Source organism: Ascaphus truei, chromosome 16 (assembly GCF_040206685.1).
Source record: "Ascaphus truei isolate aAscTru1 chromosome 16, aAscTru1.hap1, whole genome shotgun sequence".
NCBI lineage: Eukaryota > Metazoa > Chordata > Amphibia > Anura > Ascaphidae > Ascaphus > Ascaphus truei.
Genome location: NC_134498.1, coordinates 909,630 through 929,848, shown reverse-complemented (window position 1 = coordinate 929,848; position 20,219 = coordinate 909,630). Strand labels below are relative to the sequence as shown.

The 20,219-nt window shown below is 43.4% G+C and overlaps 1 protein-coding gene across 13 annotated transcripts in view; it reads right to left on the bottom strand.

Moving 5' to 3' along the window:
• ZNF185 (zinc finger protein 185 with LIM domain) overlaps window positions 1-20,219 on the bottom strand; it is a 396,414-nt gene that overhangs the window by 7,733 nt on the left and 368,462 nt on the right. For all 13 annotated transcript variants that reach the window (XM_075572684.1, XM_075572683.1, XM_075572693.1 and 10 more), the window contains 2 exons: window positions 16,929-17,031; window positions 16,001-16,099 (listed from right to left, as the gene is read on the bottom strand). In XM_075572684.1, coding sequence (XP_075428799.1) covers window positions 16,001-16,099; window positions 16,929-17,031 — 202 coding nt within the window. The remainder of the gene's footprint in view (window positions 1-16,000; window positions 16,100-16,928; window positions 17,032-20,219) is intronic.

The following is a 20,219-nucleotide window of genomic DNA, read 5'->3' as shown; positions in this document are numbered from 1 at the left end:
CTCAAATCTGAAATTTTTTTTGTTCAAAATTACTTCCACAAGTAATAGTAGGAACTCCGATGGTGTACCCATTGTCGTTGGTTTATTCGATAATTTACTACGAATTGCATCCACGCCCTCCCTGTGAGGGATATTCGTATAAAGGCTTGTTACATCAAGTGTAACCAATAAACACTTGGAAGAATCAAAAGTCAAGTTATTAATGTGTGCCATAAAGTCAGTCGTATCCTTCACATATGAAGCCATATCTGTAACCAGTGGCTGTAAGTAAAAATCCACATACTGCGATAGTGGATGGCATAAGGAGGACCGGGCAGAGATGATTGGTCTACCTGGGGGATGAGTGACAGACTTATGGATTTTAGGGATAGTGTATAGAACAGGCATTCTCGGATGTTGCTGGGTGAGGAATTTACTGGTATCTTCTGAGATCCACCGGTTAGTAACTCCCAACTGTATGATTGAATCAATCTCAGCTTTGTACGCCGATGTAGGGTCTTTGGGCAGCCGCATATATGTTTCCTCGTCCATCAACTGGCGCTCAACCTCCCTCTTATAGTAGAGATAGTCCAACACAACAATTCCTCCGCCCTTGTCGGCGGCTCTGATGATGATGTTTTTATTCTGTTTCAGGGCCTTGATGGCTTGTCTCTCCTCATTTTTTAGGTTCTGGAAGCTGATTATTTGAGTTTTTATCTTGCTTCGAGTTTCTTTACCCAGGAGGTTCATGAATGCGGAAATGCTATAATTGGACACTTGCGGGTCAAATGTGCTTTTGGCTTTAAAGCTGGTTGCCACCGGATTAGGAACGGGGAGTACTCCAGGTCTGGAAAAGAAATCCTTAAATTTAAGGTGCCTGTTCAGCATAAATAGGTCCACTTCCCACCTGAATGCGTCCTGTTTGTGAGTGGGCACAAAGCCTAAACCTTTCTGCAGGACACTGGTTTCGGAAGGTGTGAGGACGTGATCTGAAAGATTGAATATTACCGTCTCCTAGGGGGTTGTTTCGATCCCCTTCCCTTGTTGGGGTTGCGTTCAGGATAGCGCCTTCTTTCGACCTCCTCGCCTGATCCTTCTGCGACATCTGCGGACCCCAGGGGCGGCTTGGTTCTTCCATCCGTCCCTTGGCCTAAAAAAGACGGCTCAGCTGGTGCATTATCTGTAGCATCGGATTGATCCGTGTCACTTGTATTATATCCAGATTTCCTGTACGCACAATGCTATCTTCGGGGCTGTCCTCGCTGCTGTCCTTGGGCACCTGTTGTCAGATCACTCAATCCCAGTAACCACCGGTAAACCTTTCTATCTTTATAATCGGATTCAACAATCTTTAATTTCTCCCTTTTATATTTGATTAAGTTGCTACGATACATATCAATGGATGTCTGCAGTTTATCCGTCCAGTCTGTCGTCTTGTCTGCCTCCAGGGTTTCCCCATGTCTGGAATTGATGTCATCTATTTCTTTTGCACTGTGTCAGTCGGGCAGCTGTTTAATCAGGTTACTTTGCCAATAGTTGTGCCCTTGGCTTTCATGAGCATACGCAGTGGAGCTATACAGCTAGGTCTGTTCACATAGTACCGGCGCATGCGCGCGCGTATCGGAAGGCACTCGTAACGCGAGTTAGCCTGAATAGGGAATGCCAGTCCTTCGGAGCATGCGCAGTGATAAGCGCTAGGTGTACTTGTTCATCCACCCGTAGGGCGCATGCGCGCCGACTTCTAGCGGTGCCTTTTGATGCATACAGGCATCCATACCTAGTGTCAGGAAGGAAGGGACATTACATTGATTTCCAAGGTGGCGGTGCGTTCCAGCACGAGGCTGCGGTCCACAGGAGACACACAAGCACGGTTTTCGCGGGTTTTTGGGTCCCCACACGGATGAGTGTAATTGTCTTGTGATTATTGTGGGTATTTAGGGTGTTGCACTGGCACTCATTCACTGCACCTCCCTGAGGAAGGTCACATTTGGATGACCGAAACGTTGGATGCAGTGCCATGTATTTCTCTTGAATACAGTGTTTTTGGACTTCCCTTGCTGTGTGCTGTCTCTGTTTTCCGGACCCACATCTGGTAAATACGATTGTTTATGTGTGCATATGGGATAAGCATCAGAGGATCATCAGTTTACAGTGTGCCAACTGCCATTGTAATTCATATATATATATAATACACAGAAACAAGCCTAGCCCAGTTGCCTACCGGAAAACAAGATTGCAACTCACCCATTTCTGACTTCAAATAAAGGAGGAATGGTTACAGGTGGAGAGTAGTGTCTATCATCTTATTGTAAGAATAATTGTTTTATTATGGTTCATTTCGCATGATTGCAGTCCGGCCATTTTTAAATTGTGACAATAAATGTGAGATGTTTATTTTTTTTTGCCTAACCATCCTTTTCATGTAAATATGCAGTGAGTGGTGTGCTACATGTGTTCCCATGCAAAGTGCTTCAATGTTTATTCACTTGGCAAGACATAAAGATGGAATCGTGATTCTAAATGTTAAGATTTGAATTACTTCCTTAGGAGATGTGTTGATGTCCTGAAGTACGCTTGAAAAGAGATGATAGATAATACTCTCCCTCCTGAAGCTATTCCTCCTCTATTTGAAGTAAAAAACAGGTGCCATTCAGTTCTGTATTGCATCAAGGAAATGAGAATTCGCCACTTCGTCCACTTGGTAATACCAACACAAATGTATTTTGGACAACAGAAAACAATGGAATTTATAATAACTGTGGGTGAGAGAAGAGTTTTGAGCATGTTGGCAAAGTACAAAGAGAACCAAAGTTACCTGGAGAAAAAACAACATTTGTGGGCACTAGCCTAGATGGTAAAAGTGGGATGCTGACTAAGTAATATTGATCCACTGAGCTATATGCAGTTTTGTGCATTGTGTGAGTAAGAAGACACCGTTTTCCCTGTGCATTTCTGTTGACTGTATTTACAATAGGACATCAACATTGTAGACTAAAAATATTCCAAAGGTGGCCATTTTTGGCAGGGTCTAAAATTAATTTTTATGACACTTTTTCTTGCATATAAAACCACTGGAATATTTTACAATATAATATGCACTTGTATTACAGGTCGGTGGTGGTGGGAAGATACAAAACCAATATTTCCTGCAAGGAAATACTAATCATTACATTCCTTCCTACCCTGGACAGGAAATACCGCTTTAAAACAGTACTGGATTTTTATTTTCCCTAATGGTCCACAGGAAGGCAGTAATTTCCCCTTCTCACCGATATTTCTGGCCACCCACTAAGGGAAATATTCACTAAACTCTGTTATGCTATTTAACGTGATATCGGGAGAAGGAGTGGCTTAGTGAGTAAAGACACTGAGTTTGAAGAAGGGGAACCTGACTCAATTCCCGGTGTCGGCTCCTTGTGACCTTGGAAAAGTTACTGTATCTCCCTGTGCCTCAGGCACCAAAAAACAGAGATTGTAAGTTCCACGGGGCAGGGACTGTGCCTGCAAAATGTCTCTGTGAAGTGTCAAACTAGCAGCGCTATAAAGAACATGTTATTATTATTGTTAACCTAAGTTAACACGTTAATGGTAACACTACAGGTATATTCACTAAAGCAAACATGACGTTAACCAGGATTTACTCCCACAAATAGCATGAGGTTATGCATAATAGCCTTTAAGGTTAACGTCATGAAATAACATATCTAACGGAGAGATAACAGGTATAATGTATGTGTACAAGTATAGGTGAATCTATTTGCAGGGATATAAGTCAAAGGGCCCTTTAAAAAAATGGTATCTCCCTCCAACAAAAACTCTATTTTAGGGTCTGTATAGGAGTAACGGGAAGACTTCTTAAAAAATGTCATGTTGTATGTACTGTAGATTAGCGGTGCGCAAACTGGGGGGCGGGAAATTTGTCTGGAGGGGGGGGGGTTGCAGAGGCCTCTTCCCCCGAGGCATTTAAATTAAATGCCGGGGGAACGCGAGGCCTCTGCAACTCACTTACTGGGATTCAGAAGAGTTGCTGTGATGCTGTGCCATGCGGAGTGATGTCACATGTCTGTCTCCATGGCAACAGGGTCACGTGACCCACGGCGTCATTTGACAAGTTAAGGGGGGTGCGAGAGCGAGGGGTAGAGCAGCTCCAAAAGTTTTGCTCTCCCTTACTTTAGATAACGTAGGGTTAGCCTGAATAAAGCGTGATGTCAACCCTATGCTATCGAGCTTAACTACAGATGTTGCTTTTACATATAATTATGTTGGTGAATAATAAATATATTAGTTTGTTCTTGTATAGCGCTGCTAATTTTACTTTGCGCTTTCCAGAAACATTTTGCCCCGTAGAGTTTACAATCTAAATTTTTTGGTGCCTGAGGTAAAGGGAGATAAAGTGACTTGCCCAAGGTTTCAGGGAGCTAAACCAGGAATTGACCCAGGTTCCCCTCAGTGTCGTTACTCACTGAGCCACTCCTTCAGGCATTAACTCAGGGAAAATAACATTCATTCCTGTTTTAGGTAACGTTACATTTGCCATAATATAACTTTGTTAATCTGGCCCTAAATCTAAACAGAACTGACAACAGAACTGTACTTCTAAAAAAGCTGTACTGTGAAGTGCTGCTATAGAAATGAAATACTTACATTATTTGAACAATTACAGACACACACCTAATGAATAATCTGCTAAATGACTATATTTTGCATCTCAAGAGTTTTTAATATAGGACTGCCCTCAACACTAAAGGAAGTCATGATTACATATAGATTTATGGAAGTTTACCTAAATCTAGGTCTCAGTTTAGAACTGTGCAGCACTCTGCAAAGAGGTTAGTCCTGTGATTAGATTTGAGTCTAGGTAATCTAATGAGGGCTAATCTTGTGAGTAGGGTAGATTTATCTGGCATGATTCCCTGCCTCTCATGTGAATATGTAAAGTTATTTCTCTCATATTGATAGATCTATGAAAGTGTGATATGCAATGCTAACATTAGCCATTCAAGTGGAGTTTCAATAAAAATAAGTATTTCAGTCAAGGAAAGGTGGATATACTGTACCCCACTGGAACCACTGAAAAAATATAAATTGATAAGGAAATCTGATAAATGTGTCTTATTGTTGGTTATTACTAACTGGTTGGACAAATGGTTATATTGTGAAATGTGAAGCTTTGGATAGTACTGTAATTACAAACTGAAATAGACGTTGGCACTGATAGTCAGAGATGAGGTATTCCCAAAGGAAATCTGTTTTGCAACATCTGCTTCATGCCTAATAAAAGCTGTGTCACCGAATTACATTTAAATCTCAGCAAAACTATGCTGTGTTTCTTTTACTGCATGCATCATATCACAATCAACTATGCTTACTGCTCTATTCTGTGTGGGACAGAACAATGTAGCTGCATGATCTACAGTATTCTCTTTAGTTATTTAGGAGTATATTATCCAGTTATTTACGTTATGTATGTGATACAATACAATGCACCAGATGTTTAAAACATAGTTATGTGCTTGAATCCAGACATTTTGATAAACACACTAAACACAGAAGATTTCAGTGACTCGTCTCTGCATTACTGTATGTCTTGAATAATACAGATACAGTACATTTAAAAATGCCCCAATAAACTTGTTCAGACATCCTTAAATATGTACCTTTAGTCAGTTAACATTTTGTATGCATGCAGTACTCTTAATTGCTGATGGGTATTTTTGTATTAAAGTTTATTTAAGCATTAATTGTATTAAAGTTTATTTAAGCATTAAAGCTCCAATTGCATTTTTTTTATTGGAACTAGGAATTCCCAGGTCTATTAATGTTCTTGCCATAACTCCAGAGCACCCTGGTTCTATAGAAATTGACGATTAAAACCCCTGTGCTTCTGAGCCTCCAAATGTCTACATCCAGGTTTCTAAACAACTCTCCAGCCTGTGTGTGTGTCGAGCACGCGCATTTTAAGTGAAACTTCTTTGTCTTTTGTCACTGTTTTGTCACATAAATTGTATTTGTAAGTGTGATATTTTTAATTAAAAATCAAAACACAATTTCAGTGCCAAAACGCAAAGAAGATTGACTTAGAACATGTGTTTTAGCTATTTGCACTTCTATATTTATAGTAACTGTGAATTTCGGGGACAGTACAAGGAGCTTTCAAATGAACTACAAGGGCAGTACAAAGGACTCGGGGGCATCCCTTTAGGTTGGAGGAAAGGAGATTTTACCAGCAACAAAGGAAATGGTTCTTTACAGTAAGGGCAGTTAAAATGTGGAATTCATTACCCATGGAGACTGTGATGGCAGATACAATAGATTTGTTCAAAAAAAGGTTGGACATCTTTTTAGAAAGGAAAGGTATATAGGGATATACCAAATAAGTAAACATGGGAAGAATGTTGATCCAGGGATTAATTCGATTGACAATTCTTGGAGTCAGGAAGGAATTAATTTTTCCCCTTATGAGATTTCTTTTGTTTGCCTTCCTCTGGATCAATAAGTAAGTATAGATATAGGATATAGTATCTGTTGTTTTAATTTAGCATAGGTTGAACTTGATGGTTTTACTGTCCTGGTCAGCTTTATTCTAAAGCTTGCCGGGTGTATAGCGGGCTAATGGCGCTTATTATTGAAAGCGCCCGAGGCGCGGGAAAACCGGCTGAAAACGGCCGAAGATAGCCGCGCGCCGCCCGCAGCTATTTTTAAACTGCGGAGGCAGCCGCATTAGCTTTAAGCTGGCCGGGACAGTACGTCTTTTTTCAACCTCATCTACTATGTAACTATGTAATTGTGTGTGTCGGTCAGTGTGTGTGTGTCAGTCAGTGAGTCAGTGTGTGTGTGTGTGTGTGCGCGCGCGTGTGTGTGTCACAGTGTGTGTATGTCAGTCAGTGTCAGTCACTGTGTGTATGTGAGTGTCAGTCAGTGAGTCAGTGTGTGTGAGTCAGTGTGCGTGTCAGTCAGTGTGTGTGTGTGTGCGAGCCTGTGTTTGTCAGTCAGTGTGTGTGTGTGTGTCTCTCTGTGTGGGGATTGTCTGAGCTGTAGCTGTCCCCTGGCCCCAAGCAAGCTGCCCTCTCTCCTCCCCTCCATCGAAGGTATGGACACGGCGGCCGGATTTTGTGTGAGGGTCTTGGGGGGAAGAGGCCCCCGAGACAAGCAGATGCTGCCTCGTGAGCTGCAGCTGGGGTCAGTTGTCAACATAGACGAACAGGATGTCCTTGTCTGTACCGTAACTGCTGTGCGCCTGCTCAAAGTTACTGATGCTTGTCCAACGCAATCCTGGGGACGGAGACAGGAGATCAGACCGCCTGATTATAGAGGGAGATTATGATGGTTATACAGCGAGAGGCAGGGGCTGTCAGTGGCATGTGCTGCATACAGGGAAGAATAGCAGGTAGACTGCCTGGGTTGATTGAAATGGCGGTGTGTGTGTTAGGGCTGTTCTATAGTGGGCACACTTGCTGCGCCATGAGCGCGTGGCAGTTATAGTTGACTGTGGTCAGGCCAGGTCCCCGCTGGCTACTGCAGCGCCCATTTTGGCGGATCCTGCAGGGACAAGAGCCATCCCTCAATGGGGCCGGGCCCGCTGTGAGGGGGCCGCGCTGCGCCAACAGAAATTCGTGCTCTCAAGAAAATTGAGATCAGGAGTCGCGATGGAGCGCTAGGCCACACCCCCGGTGGTTCAGCCAATGAGGGCGAACCTGCCTGGTGACGTCACGGCCGCGCCCCCGCCACTCCCCCGTCAAGCCCCCCTCCTGTCTTTCCCTCTTCAGCTCTCTGCAGACCGGGGAATGTGTCTGCATGCGCCGCCAGCCTTGCAGGTGCGTGTGCAGCTCAGGCAGCGGGGTTGCAGCCTCAGTCAGCCTTTCTATAATAGGGACGCGTGCGCGCACGGCAATGAGCATGGAGCCGGACAATTGGGGAGAAGACAGGGAAAAGAAAGTTTTTGCGCCGCTGTAATGTATGTATGTGTGTGTATGTATGTATGTATGTATGTATGTATGTATGTATGTACACTACCGACACACTTTATCACACTGTGGCCAGATCCGCAAGCCGGGAGATTTCCCGGCTTGCTAGTGGCCGCCCCTCGGCGTGCCGCGCGTCACCGACGCGCGGTCACGCGTCATCGGGAGCCTGCGCCCCCTGCACGCGCGATCGCGGGACGGCGGCAGGGGGTTCCGGGGGACCCGGCGGACCCGGCGGCGGTAGGGAGAGCGCCCCGATCGGAGGGCGCTCTTCCGCTGCTTCGGCGCACGCCCGTCACCCTCCGGCGTGCGCCAGGATACTGCTGCGGCCAAGAACGGGCAAATGCTCGAATAAACTTGGCCGCAGCAGTATGTATGTATGTGTGTGTGTGTGTGTGTATGTGTGTGTGTGTGTGTGTGTGTGTGTGTGTGTGTGTGTGTGTGTGTGTGTGTGTGTGTGTGTGTGTGTGTGTGTGTGTGTGTGTGTGTGTGTGTGTGTGTGTGTGTGTGTATATTTAACAACATTGCACAATAAAAATAATTCGTATTCATGTCTTTTTAAAAAAAATATTATTTAATAAATTATTAACTCACAATCTATACACACACATACTGTATATACACACACACAGTTTACCAGTGACACACACACAAACACACAATACCTTCCAAGACTATCGCTCACAGCATAAACACAAAAACTGTGCGTCACGTGCACGCGCTTTCGCACCTGCTATAGAACAAGCCTTAAACGGTGTTGCGCTCGCGTGCGCATGTGCACGTGACGTTCTGCGCATGCGCGAGGGAAGGACATTATCCAATGGTGCCATGCTCGCTAGAGACTGACATCCAGTGGTGGCGCGCATGCTCGTACACGCACCTGACATCATTTCCGTTCCACTTCTGTGTCTCCAAGAAGGGGATTTCTAAAGAAGTTTCACTTCAAAGAATGGTTGCTCCTGAAACTATAACTAATATGGCCATTTACCAAGAGACAAATGTTTATCCTACAAGCTTTCAAGCACATAATTACTTACAGCAGTAATTAAAGAGTGATTGTTTTATATCAATAATTGTATTTACTTTTCTGTGCTTAAAGCTTATACCTACTGTAGCATTTACATGAAATTGTGTATAATGAGAATTACAGTAGGCACTACTGAAATCCAGGAAAATGTCACTACTTATTTGATAGCACTTCCGCCATTTAGTTAAAAGTGGAAATATATTGTTGAGAAAACAGATGCTCCCTGAGATACTTACCTCCATATGGGGCGCCGGTAGCAGCTCCGGCTGGGCTTGGTCATGCTATTGAAATGGCGGCTTAAATGTCCCGCATCACGCAAGCTAATAGGACGTCATCCCCTGTGGCTTCCTATTGGCCCACGTGACTTGAACATTTAAACCTATGGAGCTGATACTGGCACCCACTAAGTAGGTAATTTCCTGGGGAAGCAGAGGGTACCCGGAGCTGGGTAGATACACCTGGTGGGAAAAGGGGGACGGGAGGATGGGAAGGGAGGGAAAAAAGTACCCCTGATCAGCTGATTGCCGTGTAAGATCAAAAGTATAGGTTGGATATGGTGCTGTCCTGAGAAATGTACTAATAGTCTACACAGAAGAGAAAGCACGGAGCTAAATTAGCACTCACCAACCTGTAGTGTGTAGAATTAAAATTAATCTTTAATGAAATCTTGGTTAAAATAAAGTGTACAAAAAAGGAGAAACCACCGATGCAGTGGCCGTTATTCGAACGGATCACGAATTGAAAAACGATATAATCCCCTAATTCTCCCCGGTTTTGGCGCGTTATTGTTTTTGAAATGACCGCGACGCATTAGCTTCCCAAAGCGGGGACCCCTGCTGTGTGAATGCTACCGGCGTCTGCCTGTGTGTAATAGACACGCAGAAAGAGAGTCTGAATCAGTCCCTCTAACTGCGCGCCTCTCACAGGCGATCGCGGGGGTTTTATTAAAATTCTAAAATTACAGTTTTGTAGCAGGGGGTCTCCTGAGCGGAACAAAGTTGATTTCAGGTCCGGGGACCCCCTATGTCCCGAGTTACAGGCCCCGTTATGGGGTGCCGGTACACCCGCCATGTTAAAATCCTGTGGGATCGAATCAAAACAATGCAGAGGGATACCGGCACCCCATAACAGGGCCTGTATCTCGGGAAGTAGGGGGTCTCCAAGGCTGAAATAAACTTTGTTTAGCTCGGATGACCCCCTGCTCCCCACATTAGTATCAACCCCCCCCCCTCCAAATAAAAAATCATTACATTAGCGGGTAGCTGCTAAGGTAATGAAGCTGCTTACATTTTCTTTTTATTCATAGTGTGCTTGAGCAGGGGGTCTCCTGAACTGAACAAAGTTTATTTCAGCCTTGGAGACCCACTACTTCCAGAGTTACAGGCCCAGTTATGGGGTGCCGGTATCCCCGCCATGTTAAAATTGTGGGTCACGTGACCGCGGGACTAGAGGGATACGGGCACCCCATAACTGGGCCTGTAACTCGGGAAGTAGGGGGTCTCCGGACCTGAAATCAGCTTTGTTCATTTCAGGAGACCCCCTGCTCACGCACACAATAAATACAAATTAAAAATGTAAGCAGCTTCATTACCTTAGCTATGCCCGCTAAGGCAATGAAGGGGTTAAGGCACAGGTGCCAACCCTGTGTGTAAAAAACCTAAAACATGGCCAGTACAGTACATTTAAATAAATCACCCCACCCCCCCCCTCCCGTACCAACAAACACACATACAGTACATTACATTAATGGGCCAAATAACTATTATCCAGATATGGATAATAGCTTATTTGGCCCATTATTAAACACATTAACTACAGTAGCATAGTAAAATAAATATAGTTCTACTATACTTACTACCACCGCAATACAGTACATTCTGACACATACTACACTACAGTACTGTATGCCAAGCAATGCTCTAAATAAAATAAAATAAATAAATTACCATAAATCAATCCATTCACAAATCAATTACAATACAATCCAAATCAATTACTGTACACAATTCACTATTCAAATCCTAGAAACAAAACAAGGAATCAGAAATAAATTGCCATCAATCAACTAAATCTAACCAACAATAAGCCACTATTAAAAAGCAAGCCCCCCCCCTGAAATAAACCATAGCAAACACATTTGCACACCAAGCTGCAAAATACAGTTAAAAATGCATTAAAAAAAGCAAGCAAACATGAGCTATACAAGCTTTTATTTGCTCTGTATTATGTATATCCATAGGGACATACCTAAATACAGAGGCAATAAATGGACATAAAAAAAAATCAATCACATAAAAAAAAAAATCAAAACCTGTACAAGCTAAATAAAATACATTTATTTTGTAAACTTACCATTACTTGTCTCACTCACCGACTCCCGTTGATACTGCTTACTCTCGAACCAATCCACGCACCGGAACCCATAAAATAATAAACCATAAAATAATAAACCATAACAATCCAGGGGTCTGTGTCTTCTATTTGTAATCCATTCCGTCTGTGGAGTCTTCATCTGTATTCTTTTTCAGCTCTTCTTCTGTTCCCCGGCCACGCCTCGGACTTCTTCTTGGAGGGGAAGTCCTCCCTCCACGCCGTCTGGCTCTAAAATGAGACGACATAGGCTTTTAAAGGCCCATGACGTCACATTTTCGTCACATGGTTCCCACGGCCCTGATTGGGCCGTGAAAACCATGTGATAAAAAAAATTAATAAAAAATTGATGACGTCATTTAAAGGCAATGATGCCAGCCAATCAGAATGGCTGTGCTGCAATTGCCTTTAAGACGACGTCATCAAAAGAAAGATGGCCGCCCTCACATGGTACAGTACTTGAGCCAATCAGAAGTGAACTAATCTGGGGGTGGGGGAAGGGAAGGGGACAGGGGAAGGGGAAGCTCCCGCGTCAGCAAAATGAGGATAGAATATGAAATCAAATAACACACAAACTGGTGCAATAGAGGATAAACTATAATAACAACATAAACAGACAGACAAGTTCCTCCTTGAATGCACTCAGAAAGGTAAGCGATATGGTTGATAACATTAAAAACCTTTTAATCACCAAATAGTAAGAACATATTGTAAAGAGGGAAATGGTAGAGGTAGTCCACGGCCAGTCCCTTAAAACAAACCAAGAAAAGATCTTCCTAAATAGGTGTATGGAAGATAGTGGGGACAATACACCACCTAGGTGTGGGCTACAGAAAACTGCAAAGTCTCGCCACAAAATAACTTCAGACTTGAGAACCTGTCCTGTTGGCAGGAATTCTATTATCAAAAACCAGCACACCTATAGAAAAAAGTATGCTGATACTAGATCTGAAGAAGGTGTGGGCTACAGAAAACTGCAAAGTCTCGCCACAAAGTAACTTCAGACTTGAAAACCTGTCCTGTTGGCAGGAATTCTATTATCAAAAAACCGGCACACCTATAGAAAAAAGTATGCTGATACTAGATCTGAAGAGGCGGTTCATATACAGTTCGTGAGTCATAAAGCCCTTACATCCGTATACATAGACCACAAGGAATGGGGGTGTATGTCAACTCCAGAACACAAATGAAGTCAACGAATGATGTGGAGAGTAATACATATAACATAAATTAAACCACATACATAGCTATTAACTACGTGGCTAGTGAGTAGTAACCTCTGCGTAGGGCAAGCACAAAGCGTGCTCTGCTAGTGCCCAGAGGCACGGTTCAGTGACCGTATCCAGTTATGGCCTCAGAATAATATAACACAGTTAATGCAGAGGTCACTGCCCAAACAGGTGTATGGACGATAGTGGGGACAATACACCACCTAGGTGTGGGCTACAGAAAACTGCAAAGTCTCGCCACAAAGTAACTTCAGACTTGAGAACCTGTCCTGTTGGCAGGAATTCTATTATCAAAAACCAGCACACCTATAGAAAAAAGTATGCTGATACTAGATCTGAAGAAGGTGTGGGCTACAGAAAACTGCAAAGTCTCGCCACAAAGTAACTTCAGACTTGAAAACCTGTCCTGTTGGCAGGAATTCTAATATCAAAAAACCGGCACACCTATAGAAAAAAGTATGCTGATACTAGATCTGAAGAGGCGGTTCATATACAGTTCGTGAGTCATAAAGCCCTTACATCCGTATACATAGACCACAAAGAATGGGGGTGTATGTCAACTCCAAAACACGAATGAAGTCAACAGATGATGTGGAGAGTAATACATATAACATAAATTAAACCACATCAGAAGTGGGATGTAAAACCCATCACATCAGGGCCGTGGGAACCATGTGACGAAAATGTGACGTCATGGGCCTTTAAAAGCCTATGTCGTCTCATTTTAGAGCCAGACGGCGTGGAGGGAGGACCTCCTCTCCAAGAAGAAGGCCGGGGCGTGGCCGAGGAACAGAAGAAGAGCGGAAAAAGAATACAGATGAAGACTCCACAGACGGAATGGATTACAAATAGAAGGCACAGACCCCTGGATTGTTATGGTTTATTATTTTATGGTTTATTATTTTATGGTTTATTATTTTATGGGTTCCTGTGCGTGGATTGGTTCGAGAGTAAGCAGTATCAACGGGAGTCGGTGAGTGAGACAAGTAATGGTAAGTTTACAAAATAAATGTATTTTATTTAGCTTGTACAGGTTTTGATTTTTTTTTTTATGTGATTGATTTTTTTTTATGTCCATTTATTGCCTCTGTATTTAGGTATGTCCCTATGGAAATACATAATACAGAGCAAATAAAAGCTTGTATTGCTCATGTTTGCTTGATTTTTTTTGATGCATTTTAACTGTATTTTGCAGCTTGGTGTGCAAATGTGTTTTCTATGGTTTATTTCAGGGGGGGCTTGCTTTTTAATAGTGGCTTATTGTTGGATAGATTTAGTTGATTGATGGTAATTTATTTCTGATTCCTTGTTTTGTTTCTAGGATTTGAATAGTGAATTGTGTACAGTAATTGATTTGGTTTGTATTGTAATTGATTTGTGAATGGATTGATTTATGGTAATTTATTTATTTTATTTTATTTAGAGCATTGCTTGGCATACAGTACTGTAGTATGTGTCAGAATGTACTGTATTGCGGTGGTAGTAAGTACAGTAGAACTATATATATTTTATTATGCTAAAGTAGTTAATGTGTTTAATAATGGGCCAAATAATCTATTATCCATATCTGGATAATAGTTATTTGGCCCATTAATGTAATGTACTGTATGTGTGTTTGGTGGTACGGGAGGGGGGGGGGTGATTTATTTAAATGTACTGTACTGGCCAAGTTTTAGGTTTTTACACACAGGGTTGGCACCTGTGCCTTAATCCCTTCATTGCCTTAGCGGGCATAGCTAAGGCAATGAAGCTGCTTACATTTTTAATTTTTATTTATTGTGTGCGTGAGCAGGGGGTCTCCTGAAATGAGCAAAGTTGATTTTAGGTCCAGAGACCCCCTACTTCCCGAGTTACAGGCCCAGTTATGGGGTGCCCGTATCCCTTCAGTCCCGCGGTCACGTGACCCAAAATTTTAACATGGCGGGGAAACCGGCACCCCATAACTGGGCCTGTAACTCGGGAAGTAGGGGGTCTCCAAGGCTGAAATAAACTTTGTTCAGCTCAGGAGACCCCCTGCTCACGCACACTATGAATAAAAATTAACTGTAAGCAGCTTCATTACCTTAGCAGCTACCTGTGGCAAAAATGGGGGTAATCAGCGCATTAATAAAGGCAATGTGCTCAGCTGATTACCCCTATTTCATATTGGGGATGAAGGGGTTAATTTTATATGCTGTTCCCATGTACCATTCTCCCCTCTATGCAGTGTTGTCCCCTTGACTGCTAATTTAGGAACGGAGTGAGCCAGCACCCTGATTTTTGGTGTGCAGCCTCAGTGTAACCCCCCTAGCACACACATATTAAAAATATAACTTTGTCATAAGGGAAACATATATTTTTGATGAAGTGCCTTTCTGTTGCAGTTTTAAAATGTGCCGGCGGGAGGCTATTTTTTTCTGCCTGCCTTTGTAATGCATTAAGGAACAAATGTTATGCATGCATGAGCCCCTGTTGGGAGATGCCGATGCGTCTAGGGGATGAAAGACCCCAAAGTCTTACACTGTCACTTAATCAGGATGTTTCTGAGTAGCAGATCCTGTTACTCATCCTGGATATTTCACACCAAACTCCAGACATTGCGTCCCCAGAAAAGAGTGGCCCCTTTTTACTTAGCAGTGCTACCAAGCTGCTTACTGAGGATGCTCAGAGTTATCTGGGCTGGCTGTAGGATTTGCCCATGTGACATGGCAGGTTCTGATAGGAGGAAGATAATTCTTTGCCAATGGGATGAGGCTAATGTAACACTTCACAGGTCCTTGTCCTTAAAAAGGCATGTAACCCTCATTCCTGAGCTGTTGTGTTGTTGTTGTTGCTGTTGTTACCTGATTTCTTCAAGCAGATAAGATCTAAGTACAGCGGCTATGATTCCAGAACGCAAGGGGTTAAAAACATCGTAACAAGGAAACTTGCCCTGCTTCAGGTGTTCGTTAGCCCTGGGGATTCCAGAATGAACCCCAAAGAACCAGAAAAGACTTTGCACATTCACAGAAGGATTGGACTGGCTATTTATTTGGCAATTTGCAAAAGGACTACATTTTAAAAGACAATCTTCTGGTGCTTTGCACCTTTCTGGACATTATCCCCTGTTCCTCTACCCGTAAGTGTAATTATTAAGTGTATTCTGCAGTTGTCGTGTGTTTGCCTATCAAGGGAATAAATCTCAGTTTATTTTGCTCAACCTGTTCTGCCCAATCAGGATCCACGAAATATAAATGTGTTATTAAGTGCATCTCCCGTCACAGTTTTTTTGGGCTTTTTATGGTCTAATATGGTGTATTTTGCCTTAATGGTCAAAATGTCATCTACCCAGGCTCGTTTATTCTATTTGAAAAGAATATTGTAAAGGATTAATGCCAACTTTGGTTCAGTTTACTGTATGTTACATGACTTGGTACCAGGCTGCTATGAGCATTAGTTACTTTGTTAATAATCACCTAGAAAAGTTTCTCGTAGCAGTTTTCACAGTGCACCACATCCCGGTGAATAAACAGGTTGTCAATCAAATCTCCCATGGGCTTGTTGCAAATTCCGCACTACAGAGAAAAACAATGGTTTTATTACCAGAAAATCAGAAAATAATTATACATGTATCTTGCTCAGCATCAATACATTTGTAGTTTCAACCCTCCCCCAAACAGACATGAAGACAATCATAATATAGATTTAAAGCGAGTGACATTGCTAAATACAGCGGCAAAATTAATTAAAGGGAAGAGGACAGGAAAGATTTATTATGATAAGTAGAGGGGGTCGCTTCTTTAACCCTGCCCTTGGAGAACTCTACCCAAACCAGGATTCCCTCACAGTCAAAGAAGTACAGTAGCATAGATATCAAAAATACACTAAAAACCCATGTATTCGACATAAACTATTGGTGAAGCAAAAGTCTGTTACTGATTGTTCTCATTGTTGGTGGATGGCGACCAAAGAAGAGTTTAAGTACCTCTACAAACTGTATGTTATATTTACTTACTATTTCTAGTGGGAAACATTACATCTAGCTGTAAGATTTGGGTATAATCAACCATTATTCCAAATGTATTAAAATAAAATACATTCAAGCATGTGTACTAAATCATTGGTCAGAAAGTATGTGTACTGTACAATTCAGAAATAATTACAAAGTTGCAGTGATCATAATTAGGGGAATTTTAAGAAGAGAATAAAACAGAATTAGCAGTGCAAACTACAAATTGTATTTTGTTACTATTTTGTTTTTTTTCAGCCCAACATGGAAGCTGAGAACTTCTTAGTTGTGATATGATTTGAATATACTCCTTTCACATATTTCTATCACTATCCTACATGATGAGTGTCACATTTATCCAGAGTATGTGCATCAATGTTAAACAATGTATTTACCTTAAAACAGAATTCATGGCAGTAAATATTAAGATGCTCTAGGATGATCTTGGCACAATCTTTGATTTCACGGCCACAATATGTGCAGTTCCCCTCACCAGGCCTGTAGACCAACAAGAGTTAGCATAAATGTGGATATCTCAATATTGTAATACATTATATACAAACAATGTAGTGCCTTTACCTAAAATCAATATTTGGAAAAAGCAGTAAACATACTTGTGCAATGTGTATGTGCTTTGAACCGTTATTGTAAAATGTATTCCTGTCATTTGAATTGTATTTTCTTTGGCATTTTGAGAAAGTCCTTCCCACATAATCACAGAATATACTACTCATGAAATCAAAATATTAAAATGTATTATACAATAGGATTCAGTTTTTTAAATGATCTGTCAAGGGGCAAACTTTTGGTACTTTGATGAGCATAGCAACAAAGACATAGAGAAAAGACCAATTTCAGTGGTCAAATAATTAGTGGGTTTGAACTGAAAAGTAATCAGATTTGACAAGCTTTTTTTTTTTTAAATTGACATTTTCCAAGGTATACAGTATGTGAAAATATTGAATATCATATATTGGATTGATTGCATTATTAAATCACTAACCTAATTGCAGGTTTATTTTTTGCAATAAACCTCAACCAGGGTCAAGAAAAAGCACCCAAAAGGTTTATGAGATATGGGGATCCTGCACATTTAAGAAATACAAATGTCTATCCGCCATGACAACCAGTGAAAGGAGACAATACAGTTTATCAAAGGATCCAATCATAGATTGAATAGAGATTAATGCTTCAACCACAAGGTGTTAGTTAGGTTGCAGCATATTGAATAATTTAGTAGGATATCGTGTACCTGCTGGCTCGCCATTAATTAAAACATTACCGGCACCCATTTGTACTTCTTAAAGCGATATACAAACAAAAACAGAGCGCAAAAAGGACAACATCAATTTAAAACTAAAAACATTTTATCAAATTGATATAACAGTTAAAAACGTACATATAAACATATATAAACAAGATGGTACCATCATGTCCATGGTGTGGGTTTGTTTGGAAGTACATGTTTCCATGACATATGTGTACATGTGTTTTTAACTGTTATATCAATTTTTAAAAAGTGTTTTTATATTTAAATTGATGCTGTCATTCTTTTTACGCTTTGTTTTTGTTTGTATGTTGTTCTGCAGTTGGCCCGTTCGATCACGGGAGAGATGTTGGAGCAGCAGGATTGACAGAATTTGGGAATATATTGTCAATACCTGGGATAAGCGCAGTCTCTACTTTCTATCCTACTTCTAAAAGTGACAGGAAATAAGAAATCTATATTGTATTGTATGTCTTTATTTATATAGCGCCATTAATGTATATAGCGCTTCACAGTAGTAATACATGTGGTAATCAAATAAATAACAGATAATATAAATAACAGGTCATGGGAATAAGTGCTTCAGACATAAAAGCAACATTAAGGAAGAGGAGTCCCTGCTCCGAGGAGCTTACAGTCTATTTGGTAGGAAGGGAGAACGTACAGAGACAGTAGGAGGGAGTTCTGGTAAGTGCGTCTGCAAGGAGCCAAGCTTTATGTATCACTAGCTGAGAGACCCGGCGTTGCCTGGGAGTACAATTTCCCGCTCCCCTCTCTCTCTCCACTCCCCCTGTCTGTTTCTCCGCTCCCCCTCTCTGTGTGTCCCCCCCCCTGCCCAGCTCCGTTCCCCCCCCCCTACAGTGTTCTACACACACAGGGTCCCCCACACACACTGTCGTCCCCCACACACTGTCGGCCCCCCACACACACACACTGCCCCCCCCCACACACACACTGTGCCCCCCCCCCCACACACACACACTGCCCCCCCCACACACACACACTGTCGTCCTTCCCACCACATACACACTGTCTCCCCCCCACACACACACACTGCCCCCCCACACACACACTGTCCCCCCCCACACACACACACTGTCCCCCCCACACACACACTGTCCCCCCCCACACACACTGTCGCCCCCCCACACACACACACTGTCCCCCCCCACACACACACACTGTCCCCCCCATACACATTTCCCCCACATACACACTTCCACCACACACACTGCCGTTCCCCCCCACACACACACTGTCCCCCCCCCCACACACACAAAGCCCCCTCCCCTGTTACAGGACCACAAAGCCCCCTCCCCTCTGCCAGGACTCACAACAGTGGAGTGACCGGAGGGTTGGTGGGGGTGAGTGAGGACGGCACCGAGGGGCGGCGGGTGGGAGCAGCGTGACCGGAGGGTCGGGGGTTGGTGGTGGGGGAGAGCTGAGGCCTGCGTCGAGTAGCGGCGTGACCGGAGGGAGGGGGGTTGGTGGTGGCGAGGTGAGGACGGAGCCGAGGAGTGGCGGGTGGGAGTGGCGTGACCGGAGGGAGGGGGGTTGGTGGTGGGGGAGAGCTGAGGCCTGCACGGGGAGCGGCGTGACCGGAGGGAGGGGGGTTGGTGGTGGGGGAGAGCTGAGGCCTGCACGGGGAGCGGCGTGACTGGAGGGAGGGGGGTTGGTGGTGGGGGAGAGCTGAGGCCTGCACGGGGAGCGGCGTGACCGGAGGGAGGGGGGTTGGTGGTGGGGGAGAGCTGAGGCCTGCGCCGAGGAGCGGCGTGACCGGAGGGAGGGGGGTTGGTGGTGGGGAGAGCTGAGGCCTGCGCCAGGAGCGGCGGAGGTGTGTGGTGGGTGAGGAGTGTGGGTTCGCCAAGTTGTTCTCTTTAGGTTCCAACTGCAAGTGAGATGGTCCTTGCAATGTGAGGGGTGGGGTGAGGGAGGGGTGAGGTGAGGGGGGGGGTGGGGGTGCGCCATGGCCAATGACACAGGGGGAACACATACACACACAAACATTATTTGAGACTTATAGATATAGATGTGTTCAGAATATCCACAGTGCAATTCATATGCTTCTTTAAGCAAGTGTGTCTTAAGGTGGGTCTTAAAGGTGTATAGAGAGGGTGCTAATCGGGTACTGAGGGGAAGGGCATTCCAGAGGTGTGGGGCAGTCAGTGAAAAGGTTTAAGGCGGGAGAGGGCTTTAGATACAAAGGGGGTATCTTCTGAAAGAGCTGCTTTAAGTGGAAAGTGTTGCTAGAGATAGAGGGATATGAAAATAATGGCACCTACAGTATTTAGAATGTTTCTCCCAAAGCCCAGGTGAGAAGCAGGGCGTCTCTGGTACTGAACAGTGTTAATGTCAGGTCCAGGGACCCCTTCCTCCCAGAGATACTTACATCAGAAGGTGATGCAGGTATCTCTTGCAT